This window comes from Sarcophilus harrisii, chromosome 5 (genome assembly GCF_902635505.1).
Source record: "Sarcophilus harrisii chromosome 5, mSarHar1.11, whole genome shotgun sequence".
Lineage (NCBI taxonomy): Eukaryota > Metazoa > Chordata > Mammalia > Dasyuromorphia > Dasyuridae > Sarcophilus > Sarcophilus harrisii.
The window spans coordinates 61,834,907-61,847,943 of record NC_045430.1 but is presented as its reverse complement, the minus strand read 5'-3'; the positions used below and the strand labels follow the sequence as shown (position 1 = coordinate 61,847,943).

The window sequence follows — 13,037 nt, the reverse complement described above, 5'->3', positions numbered from 1 at the left end:
AGCATGGAATTAAAAGCAAATTATAATCAGGTCAGGCAACAGTAAGTTTGAAAAATAAACAAGCTCAACAGCAATATGCGACGAATATAACAACAACAACAAAAAAACCACACATGGAACAGAGATAAAAATGCACCATTAAAATTAATAAAATCTATGTATATGTATCTATAACTTTAGTGTGAATATTTTCATTAAACAATGAAAAAATATGGAAAGCAAAAGATAAAAGAAATCTCAAGAAGAAAAAAATAGACTTTTTAAATTGAAGGAAAAGAATGTGGGGAAAAAAAGTACATGAAATAAAGCTAAAAGGAGATCCCTTCCAGTTTGAACCAATGGCTGTGTACCATTCTTTCACAACCTAAGCTCAATTTACTTAGTATGAAGGAAATTATTCAAAAAGGAATTGGACACAGCATTTGTCAGAATCAGATAAAGGAAAGTTACTCACTTTGAGACCTGATAAAATTTTCTTAAAACAAATGTCTCATTTTTGCCTATTATGAACAGAAGAAAGCATCCTTGTGGTTATTTGCATAAAATTGCTTCTAAAAATAAATGATCCTTCTTTCTTATTTCTCAACTTTCTGCAAAAAGATATTCGTAAACTAAGGCAGCAAAATCAAGTAAAAATAAAAATCAATTAAATTCCCAAATGTAATCAACTCTAGTAAGAGAAAAGAGTAACTAAGTCTCCTTTAGTGAATATGAAAAATAATGGCACTTTGATCTTTTTTACTTTGCCCTACTAATTATAATTACCCTTTGAATGTTATTATTAATGCAGAAAAAAATGGCAGAGTTGGATAAAACTAAATTTTGAAAATATAAGCTGAGAACCTTAATTGTTTTAGTGAGTATACAGAATAAAAGAAAATGTTTCCTGCTCTCAAAGAGCTTACAATGTAATAAACATGAAAATACATAAGCAAAAGAATTATTCAAAAATGCTATTCAATGAAAATGCCATGTTAAATGTTGTCAATTTCTATGATTCCAATAGCTAAAAAGATGCAGATAAACATGAAACAAGTGCCTCAGAGAAGAGCACTGTTTTAATGTGACTTAAAGATCTTAAGATATATATTTAAATTCCCATACATTTAATGAACTCCTCCACCAACTTCTCGAGCACTTGTCTAACCCTGGAATACTTAAACATGGCCAAGTGTTGAGATCTGCAAAATATAAAATGTTACCTAGAACTAATAAATTACCAATTGAACAGCACCTTAAATTCACTGAGCAGAAGTGCCAGTGAATTATAAAATAGCAGACCTGTTTTTCAGCATTGGTTCTGGCTGACTCCTCTTGGGCTAGCACCATTTCTCGTTCAGCAGTTATCTGTACACTTTCTCTTAGTGCCTCTTCTAGTTCTTCAATTCTGTCATCCTTCTTACGGAGATTGTCCTGGAAAATGACGGAAGAAGGATGAAGTAGACCAATGTAGACCAAAAGAAGAGCCTCTTTTTCAAGAAAGTGAAAATGGCTAAACCAATTCTTTCCTCATAGAAGGAAATAATGAAGGCGAAAAAAGTATCCACAGGAAAAAAGGAAAGAAGAAAGAGTAAGTAAAAAAAGACTGAAGCGACAAGTAAGCAAAGCAAGACAAATGTACTGGAAGATGAACTTGCTTGATGCAATAGTGCCACTGAAACTATGTTAGCATAGGTAGCAGAGTTTCTTTCTTAAGGAAGGTAGATATTTTGGAACACATAAAAGAGTTTATAGCAAGCTGAAATGGAATACAAACAGCTAAATTGAAGGCCATATATCTGTTTCTTCCAGGCAAGTCAAGTTAAGTGAAGGTAAAGAAGAGTATGGTCTTAAAAGTTTTCATTCTTCTCACAAAAAAATTTCCAGCAAATTCATATTTCAAAGAAATAGTTTCATATGATTCCAGAAAAATCTTTTTAGTATATTTTTTGAAAGCCTCCATTGAAACCTAAATTAGAGTTTTGGTCTCTGTGTACCAATTTATTACTGGTTATTGTTGTTTCTTCATCAAGAAGGCAAGTTTATTTGTTCTGAAAGGAATGTGTTCACAATACTGCTGAAGTTATAAATGAGTTATAAGAAAGCTATCAAAAAGTCAGAAACTGATCTCAAATCCCAAGATAGTACAGCAACTGATCATGAATGAGATATTGAAAGAAGGATAAGTTACTTTGAGATAATTATACTGAAGGAGGGGATTCACTTAGATATTTTAAAAATTATACAGTTATTACACAGCTTCCTTCTGGGTCATGCTCTGTTTCGAGAGGGCGAGGGGGAGACATGTTATGAGAGAGCTAGGGGTCTGCAAAGAGTGTGAAAAAAAGAATAAACTCTGCCTCTTATTTAAACAAGTCTGTTCCCTGTCAGCCATCACTTCATTTGCTTCAATATTGCTCCTTCAGGGCAAGAACTGTTTTTCTTTTTCATATCTGTATTCTTAGTACTTAATATAGTATCTAGCAAAAAGTAGGCACATAATAAATGTTTATTTTCTGACAAATGTGTTGGAAAGCAATATAAGAGAAGAGTGTTAAAGGAAGAGATAGGATTAGAATACAATTATCCCTTCCACATCACAGGAATTGGGGTGCGGTGGTCCCATGATCTGAAAAAAAAAATCAGTGTAAAAATGTTTGGCCCTTTTTTCATATCAGAAAAAAAGTCTGAATTATTATAATATTAAAAGATAAAATGTGCTGATATTATGCAGTAAATTGATGAACTGCTAAAAAGGATCACAGAATAATAGAAATAATAGAAACATTAAATTGATTTACTAGGAATAAAACCAGTGATAATGTCATTTCATAGTTCAGTTTAGTAAGAAAGCCCACTTGATTAGATGAAACTCCATCAGTTACACTGACAAAAATCAGTTTCAAAAGCTTTTTTTCCCCCATATGAAGAAAAAGAACAAGTGCCATGTGAAATAACAATGGCAAAAAAAAAGGGGGAAAGAATAAAATGAAACCCATTTTTTCATATAATTGATATAAATAATTTACCAACAATGACTGTGTCAGTAGACATCTTCAGTGAACAAAAATAAGCCAGACTAGTCACAAAGCAAATTGAAGACAGAGATAATCTTCCTCAGAACACATAATAGAAAGGATAAATAAAATTTGGCTGCTAATTTGTTTTTTGAGACTTAATAACAAACCTTCTAAGAGAGACTATAGTTTCCCTTTTATTTATTTTACACTCAGGCTTTCAAAGGGAGAGAATTCCAGAAATGAGGCAGCTGGGTGATACAGTGGATGGAATGCTGGGCCCAGAGTCAGGAAGACTCATTTTCCTGAGTTCAAATCTGACCTCACACACTTAGTAGCTGTGTGACTCTGGGTAAGTCACTTAAATCCCTATGTCATCATTCTTCATGTATAAAATGAACTGGAGAAGAAAATGGCAAACTTCTTCAGCATCTTTGCCAAGAAAACCCCAAATGGGGTCATGAAGAGTTAGACATGACTAAAAAGTTTGAATAACCAAAAAGTCCATGAGATAAAGAGTAGAACTTTGTAATACTTCACAACAATGGTGTTTCAAAATTGAGTGGATGCCCATCAATTGGGCATAAGTTATGGTATATGAATGTCATGGAATATTATTGTTCCATAAGAAAAAATTAGCAGGTTGATTTTAGAAAAGCCTGGGAAGACTTAAATAAACTGATGCTGAGTGAAGCAAACAGTACCAGGAAAACATTGTATACAGCAAGATTGTATAATGATCAACTATAATAGACTTAGCTCTTCTCGGTAATACAAAGATCCAAGACAATTAAAGTAAACCTGGCATGAAAACTACCATCCATATTCAGGGAGAGAACTAGAGAGATTGAATGTGGATTAAAGCATTCTGTTCTTTCTTTTTTTCAAAATGATTGCACATATAAAATCTACATTAGATTGTTTGCTGTCTTGAGGAGGGAAGGAGAAACAAATTTGGAGCTCAAAATCTTACAAAAAAAAAAAATGAACAAATATTGAAAACTATCTTTACATGTAACTGGAAAAATAAAATCCTATTCAAATAAAAAAATGGTGTTCCAAAATAAATTTTTTTAATTGTTTGCTAACTATTCCGGTGGGAAATTACTATATATTTCATGTGGAGTTTTACTTGAATGTGCAACAGCTTTTTTTTTTTTTAAGTTCTACTATAAAAGTAAACATAATTATTTTATATTCATGATGAAGAATTTCTTGGAGTTGAGGCCCCTACAAAAAGAGTCTCATGGGAAAGATAAAATTTCTTATTCTACAACAGTTTCTGATGATATGGTGGTGGTTAGTCTTGTAATTTAGTTTACTCACCCTTAAATTAAAATTCTGTCAAAGAAAACTCAATAATAGTTCCTGTGAAGCCTTTAAAACAAAAAAGCAAGAAACCTATGACACTGGGAAGTCCATATTATTCTTGATACCAACAATGACAAAGATGCATTGGACTTTAAAAATGATCTCATAAATCACCTCCCCCTGAGAAAATTGGGGCTCAAGGAATTTAAGTTACCAACTGTAATATTATAATGTAATGTAATATAATGTAATATGTAATACTAACTTAACACACATGAAAAATCAATGCTGAGTAACAATGAAGTAACAGAAATCACTCTGCTATTATACATTATTGTCATTAATCAATAATGATGAAAATATTTTGAACAAAATTTTACCAGAGAAACTATAGGAATAATTCACAATGAAAAAGTCTGATTTGTACCAGGCATGCTACATTATTTCAATAATAGGAAAAAAAGCAGAAGAGTTTATCACATAAACAACAAAATCTTAAAATAACTGCATATAATATAAAGTACTTTGGAGTTTACTTGTCAGGATAAATCCAGGGGCTTTATGAACACAATCACAGAATAATTTTTGCACAAATAAAGACAGATCTAAACAATTGAAGAAATATTAATTGCTTATGGATAGGTCAACCTAATATAATAAAAATACTCTAAATTTATTTACTTAGTGCCATACCAATGAAACTATCAAAGAACTATTTTATAGAACTAGAAAAATCGTAACAAAATTCAACTGTAAGTATAAAATGTCAAAAATATTAAGGAAAAAAAACCTGTGAATAAAAGAAGTCTAGCAATACTAGATTTCAAACTATATTACAAAATGGCAATCATCAAGACAATTTTGTCCTGCCTGAGAAAGAGAATAGTAAATCGGTTAAATACATTAGTTATATAATGCACAGCAGAAAATAACCACAGTACGGGTAGCTAGATGGCACAACACTGCCCTAAATCAGAAAGCTCTAAGTTCAAATCCAGCCTCAGACTTACTAGCTGTGTGACCCTAGGCAAATCATTTAACCCTGATTGCCTCACCTCACCCTCTCAAAAAAGGGAAAGGAAAAGGGAAATAACCATACAAATATTGCTGGGGAGAAATGGAAAGTCATTTGGAAGAAATTAGGAATAAACCAGCATCTCACACAATATACCAAGATAAGATCTAAATGAAGTCAAAGATCCAGGCTTTAGGGGTAACATTACTCACCATCTCACATTGTACACCAAGATAAGATCTAAATGGATAAATTATTTAGAAACAAAAAGTGAAATCATAAATAAATTAGAGGAGCATGAAAAGTGTATTTGTAATATCTATGGTTAAAGGAAATTATTTAAGTTAAGTTTAAATTTTCCTTCGTATTTTTCATCACATGCTAATGTCTTATATTAGAGATCATTCCATCTTGTCTTTTGGCCTACCTGATGGAAAGTAAAAGGAGAAACATCATTACATCAATTCCTTGAAATCAACCACCTACAGATATTACCAATACAAATTTGTTCTTTAAATGATGGACAAACTTCTACTAGGTTGCTGGGGGGAAAATGGAAAGTCATTTGGAAGAAATTAGGAATAAACCAACATCTCACACAATATACCAAGATAAGATCTAAATAATCTCCACATCTCAGAACATCCAACAGCAATTATTCAAAGTATTTTCTCATCCTCTACTTCTATTCCTCTCAAGCAACCTGTTCCAACCCCCAAATTAGCCCACACTAAAGTTATCCACCCCTTCCACTCTGCTTTCTGGGATGCCTGTTCTATAGTAACAAACTTGCTTGCCTCTCAAATATTTTACTTTTCTATTTCTTTCATCTGCAGCTCTCCCTGGGACTTGGCTCCCTAAAGATAAGATAACTTCCTTGGCTTCCATTCCAGTCCTGGTTGCACTTTTCACTCATTGCCCCAAGCACAATGGTCAGGAAATTGGAATCCTCTTTGCTCTTTGTTGTCATTTCTAGGCCCACTCTTTCTCTTCATTACTCCTCCTTTGAGATTCATTCAATCCATATATGCCACCCATGACTCTATGACCAGCAAACTCTGAATGACTTTGCCCAGCCCTCCTCACTTAAATGTAAATCCAATTTACACGTAAATCAATTTGCTTGATGTCACAACTATTCACGAACATAGGATGAGCAACAAATAATATACCACCCAATAAAAATTCTGGAAGCTATTTTTTATCAAAGTTCAGGACATATCCCCTTTTTTCCCCAATGAGGTTAGTGACTGGCTCATGGTCATTCTCTTCACATCAAACTCTGCTCACAAAAGGAAACTTCAAATATGCCTACTGATACTGGTTCAAACATCTTAACCTCACAGTTTTTCAATTTACTTATTTCCCATGGCTACATGACCTAAGTTACATACTAAGCTAATCAGTCATACACTTCATCTCACCATCACTCAGAAATAAACCATTTCCATGTACATGAACTCTAAAATGTCCATATATGATCACAAGCTACTATCCACCTCTTCCACTGTCTTACAACCCTAAACTTTTTCTAATTCCACAAACCCTTAGCTTTTTCCCAGGTCATCACCCATGAACCTTCTCTTCTCTTCACCTTGTTTGTTGTGTTGTTCTAAGATATGACTGACTCTTTATGGGGTTTTCTTGGCAGATGTTGAAATGGTTTCCCATTTTCTTCTCCAACTCATTTTACAGAAAAGAAAACTGAAGCAAACAGAGTTACTAGCTAGAGTAAGTGTGTAAGGTCAGATCTGAATTCAGGAAAATGAGTCTTCCTGATTTCAGGTCACTCACTCTATCCACTATATCATTTAGCTGCCCTATCTTGACATCTTGGTAAATCAATTCAACTGTATACTATTTTTTCTCTTAGATTCCTGGCCCACTCAACCTATTTTTCATTTTTCTCTAACTCTCAAGCTTTTTCCTGGACTCTCGTCTCTTTTCTATCAATGGCTCACTCCACTATCTTATGCATTCCCAGGGATTCAATTATCATTTTTCTGTTGATGATTTTCAAATCTATTCAACTAAAAAGTTGACCTCTAGTTTCTCTTCTCCATCTGTTCCTTACACATCTTCAATTGGATCTATCATAAACATTTTAAACTCAACATATCAAAATGGAGTTCATTATATTCCCCACACACATATCCTCTCTTCCTAAATTCTCTATTACTGTTGTGGGTACCACCATTATTACAATCATCCAGCCTTGAAATCTAAATCTGAACCTCAATTCCTTATTCTCTATAACTACTCTTCCTACATCCAATATGTTCCCAAGATTCAAAATCTATCAATCATCCATAGACATATTCACATAACCTTCTCTCCTCTCATACTGTCACTACTCGGATATAAGTCAGCATCACTTCACTCCTAGACTACTACAAGAGCCTGCTGATTGGTCTCTCTGCTCCCTATTACCTCTAGGATCAAATAAACATTTCTGTTATACTTATTACATTTTCTTGTACTTAATGCTAGTGATTTCTCTCTACCCATTGATTACTGTGAATTTATCCTCTACATATTGCTTGTATATTGTTCTTTGCATGTTCTCTTTTCCATTCAACTATAAAGTCCTAAATAGCAGAAATTGTATTATGTCTTTTTTGTCTCAAAAATTAGCAATATGCCTGACACACAAAAATAGCTTAATAAATGTTGACAGAATGACTAACAGTTAATTAACTCAGCATTCAGTATAAATTTAACCAATTCACAGTGTATAATCTTTGTATTAAGTTGCTGTAAGAACTTTGTCAATATTTTTACACAAATTATGGATTGCCCTACTGCTACAATCTCTGTCAAAAAGGTCACACTTTGCCTTCCCAAAGGAATTTGCTGCAATAAGCAAAGATTTCAAAATTGACTAGACACATGTATCTTTGCTTTCTTTCTGCCTGGAGTGACCCAATAAAATCCCAAAGTGGCTGAAACTAGGATAGGGAATATGGTGTACAAAAGCACAGGGATAGAAGGAAAAGATAATACTGGATCACAGTTCTGTCTCCCCACAGAAACTACTAAGCGCAAGAACTTAAATCACTAAAAATGTAATTTCTCAATGTAAGAGGAAACTAAAACTGCTTTGAAGTCCAGACCTAGAGGCAAAACTACCAGACAGATGAGAAAGTGAATGAAAGAGCAATATAAGCAAAAAGGACTAACTAAAAGATCTTCCAGATCTAACTGAAAGGAAAAAAACAAACAATCCGTGGTGCTGAATCCCTCCATAGAAGCAAAGGAGAGAATATTAGAATACAAATATACTGAAGTGAAGAACAATCTTAAAAAGAGAATCAAAAAGTGAAAAAAAACTTCTATAGAAATGATCAGGGGAGTGGGAGGGAAAGGTATACAGAGACAATAGAAGGATAACTTGTCCCAAAAGAATGTGACAAGTAAAAAAACCCTGAATATAATAATACAACAAATAATAAAGAAAACTGTCCAGAACTTCTGAATGCAAAGGGAAAAAAGCATCAATCTAAAGAAGCTACAAATCAATAAAATTTATGCACCAAGCCAAAAGAAGTAGTAATTAAATTTAACATTTCCAAAAACAAAAGAAAAAATTTGTAAACAATGAGAAATACTTTCATATATAAAGGAAATGTGAATAAAATTATTTTTGACCACTACAAAGAACAGAAAGAATGAGATGCAATATTCTAAGGATCTCAAAATGCAAGTCTAATAATGTACATTAAAAGCTTGATAATTACATCAATGAAAAATGATGAATTTCAATTAAAAAAAGGAATTGATGCCATTACTGAAAAGACCAAATTCAGATATGAACATATTATTTGAAACCCAAAAATGCTAATAACTAAAGAGACAGATAAAAAAAAAAAACAACTACCAAGAAATTTATAAGTAATTACTTAACTTCATACTGTCAAACTATCACAAGAAAAATATAAGGAAGAAAAACCACAGTAAATAAAAAAAAATAATTCTAAAATTCAAAAGAGGATAAAGATGAAAATGTAATTTAAAATAACAGGAATAAGGAAAAGGGGAGCTAAGATGACAGAATTATAGAAAGAGATAAAGCAGAGTTCCATTCCACAAAGTCCTATAATCAGATTTAGAAAACACACAGACCCCATCCAGATGGGGAAATTCAGAAAGTGCCATACTGAATCATTTGTCCATTTGAGGACAATATAAGGAGAAAAAAATAGAAGTCTATGGATAAAAGTGACTGAGCTGGACTACAAATGTGTGCAGAACACTTCAAGACCCAGAGAAGAACTGTACACTAGGGTAAAAAGAGGTCTAAGACACATGATGGGTCTCCACTAGACACAAATCTAAGAATGAAACCATTGGATTGCCTCTTCAAAGGAATTTCAAAAGGAGTATTATAGTCCAAATCCTGAAATCCTGGGTTAAGGAGAAAAAAGTACAAGAATTCAAAAACTGTGGGACCATAGTAAAGATCATATAAGTTTTAACAGTCACCCCTCTAAAGAAAGGGAGGACTTGGGATATGATACTTCAGAAGGCAAAGGATCAGGGATCATAACCAACAATAACTAATCCAGCAAATATATATATATATACACACACACACACACACATATATATATGTAAATATATATACATAATCCAATATGATCCTGTAAGGGGTGGGAAAAAAATATATCTAATAAAATAAAGGACTTGTAAGCATTCCTGATGAAAAGACCAGAACAGAATAGAAAACGTGACATTCAAATACAAGACTCAGGATAACCATTAAAAAGACTAAATAAGGTTAAACTGGTTACATTATTATATATGGAGAGAATACATGTAAACCCCTCAAAATTTTATGATTGCCAGAAGTCTTAAAAAGAAGCCAGAGAGAGAGAGCTTGGCCTGGGTATAATTCTATCTTGAAATGATATCAGAAGATGAAAAGAGGAATGGAAAATGGAATGTAATGGAAGAAGGGAGAAGAGATCGAAAGAATGGGGAAAATCATCTTGTATAAAATGTGGCACAAAAGAAAAAAATTATGAAAATGTAGGAAAAAATGGGAGCAAAAGAGCAATATTTGGAACTGATTCTCATTCAAATTGGTTCAAGGAGGAAAGAATACACATACACGCAGAGTCAGATATCTTATATCAACAGGGAAGCAAGAGGGAAAAGTACCAAGAGAAAGGAAGAGGGTAGGTAATAAGAGGGAAGATAAATTAAGGGACACTGTATTCAGAAATAAAACAGAGTAAAAAAAGAGAAGGATAAATATAAGAGAATAAGATGAAGATACAGTTAAGGAATTATAATTATGAAATGAACTGACTCAAATAGAAAAGATTATCAGAATGGATTAGAAGTCAGGATCTAATATGCTACATTAAAGAAATAAACTTGAAATAGAACAGAAAGATATACAAAGAGTTACAATATGGAGCTAGAATAAAAATGAAACAATCATTAAATTTCATTAAAGATAATGACAACAATGTGACAATATACTTTTGTGGGATATAGCCAAAATAGTGCCTACAGTAATATTATAGGAATTTGCAGTAGGGAACTCTGCTATACTTTCTATAATTTCTATAATCTATTTCTGTAATTCTATCATCTTAGTTCCTCCTTTCCTTATTCCTGTTATTTTAAATTACATTTTCATCTCTCTTCTCTTTGTAAATATCTTTTGTAAAAAAAATGTATTTACATTGTATCAATGTAAATACTTACATTGATAAAAGAGAAATAGGGCAGAACAAGGAATGGTATATACAACTAAAAAAAAAATTAGAAAAACAAATTAATCTCCACAATCAAACAACAAACTAGAAATTCTGAAAAATCTAAGGCAAAATTAACAAAACTGAAAGTTAAAAAAAACATTATATTTGAACTGACAACTAAAATTAGGTGGTCTTTTGAAAAAGTTAATAAGATAGATAAGCCACTATTTAATTTGATTAAAAATAAAACTAAATGACCAGTATCAAAAATGGAAAAAAAAAAAAAAAGGTGAATTCACAACCAATGAAGAGAAAATAAAACATTTATTGAAGCCAAGCATATGCCAAGAAAATTGGCAATCTCAATTAAATGGATTAATGTTAAATTATATATATATATATATATATATATATATATATATATATAAAATGTGTCCAAATTTTTAGATGAGAAAATAGGATAATTAAATAATCCTCTTTTTAGACAAACCAATCAAGCTATAAATGAGCTCCCTCAGGAAAAAAATCCACAAGGCCAGATAAATCTACAAATATATATTCTACCAAACATTTATAGATCACTTCATCCCAAATCCATATTAATTGTTTGAAAAAATGCGGAAAGAAATTCTACCAGATTCTTCCTGTGATACAAATACAGTCTTGATATATAAACTGGAAAAAGTGAAAACAGTAAAAGAAAACTACAGACCTTATTTCTTTAATTTCTTTAATGAATATTGAAGCAAAAAAAAAAAATTAAAAAAAACATTAGCAAGGAGATTAATGTAATGTGTCAAAATTATACTACAACCAGGTTTAATTTATGCCAGGAATGCACAGGTGGTTCCATTTTAGAACATTATAAACACAAATGAACATATTAATAACAAAAATAGCAAAACACTTTTAATTATTTCAATAGATGCACAAAAAGATTTTGACACAATATTCATTCCCATAAAAATACTAGAAAGCATAATAATCAAGTTTCCTTCAAATTTGAAAGTATCTGATTTTAGAATCAAGAGCAAGCACCATGTGTTATGAAGAAACATTTCTAAAAGAATCAGGAATAATGTAAGGATGTTCATTATCAGCTTTTCCATAAAATACTGTACTAAACATTTTAGCTATAATAATAAAATAAGAAGTAGACATTGCAGCAATCAGTCTACTCAATAAGCCTAAGTAAAACTTTTCTTCTTCACAGATGAGAGAATGATTTATTTAAAGAATACCAGATTCAGCTAAAAGTTTAATTAAAAACAAATAACTTCAGCAGAGTTGCAGGATGTAAAATAAACCCCTAAGGACTTCTACATATTGTCAACAAAATCCAAAAGAGAAATTCCATTTTTAAAAAAACATATATATATATATATATATTTATATAATTAATTATAAAAACAGTATAAAGTATTTGGGAGTTTATCAAACACACAAGAACTATATTAATAGAATTATAAAACATTTCACACAAATATAGATAGATCTGAAAATTGGAAAAGTCTTCCCTGTTCATGGGAATGACAAGTCAATAGATCTCTAGAAAACATCACAAAATTCATCTGGAGGAACAAAAGATTATGAAAGGAATCAAAAGGGGAAAAAAAAAGCTATAATCATCAAAACAATCTGGTACTAAATAAAAAATAGAGAACCCGATCAATGGAAAAAAATAGATATACAGTGTATACAATGATTCAATATTTGATAAATTCAAAGATCACAGTTATCATAACAAGAACTCACAATTCTTCGTGCTGGAAAAACTGGAAGGTAGACTGGCATAAACTAGGTAAAGACCAATATCTCAAACCTTATATCAAAATAAGCTTCTAATGAGTGCATGATTTAAACATAAAGATAACATTATAAATAAATTAGTGAAACAGGGAAGAAATTACCTATCAAATCTATAGATTGAAAGAGAGTTCATGTCCAAATAAGAGAAAGGGAGGTTCACAAGAGGTAAAATGAATAATTTTGGTTATATAATATTAA

At 31.7% G+C, this 13,037-nt stretch overlaps 1 protein-coding gene across 12 annotated transcripts in view; it reads right to left on the bottom strand.

The window, feature by feature from the left end:
• ERC1 (ELKS/RAB6-interacting/CAST family member 1) overlaps positions 1-13,037 on the bottom strand; it is a 339,530-nt gene that overhangs the window by 152,677 nt on the left and 173,816 nt on the right. For 8 of the 12 annotated variants that reach the window (XM_031939566.1, XM_031939569.1, XM_031939568.1 and 5 more), the window contains one exon: positions 1,282-1,413. The exons of the other annotated variants lie outside the window; for them this stretch is intronic. In XM_031939566.1, coding sequence (XP_031795426.1) covers positions 1,282-1,413 — 132 coding nt within the window. The remainder of the gene's footprint in view (positions 1-1,281; positions 1,414-13,037) is intronic. 12 annotated transcript variants of the gene reach the window in all.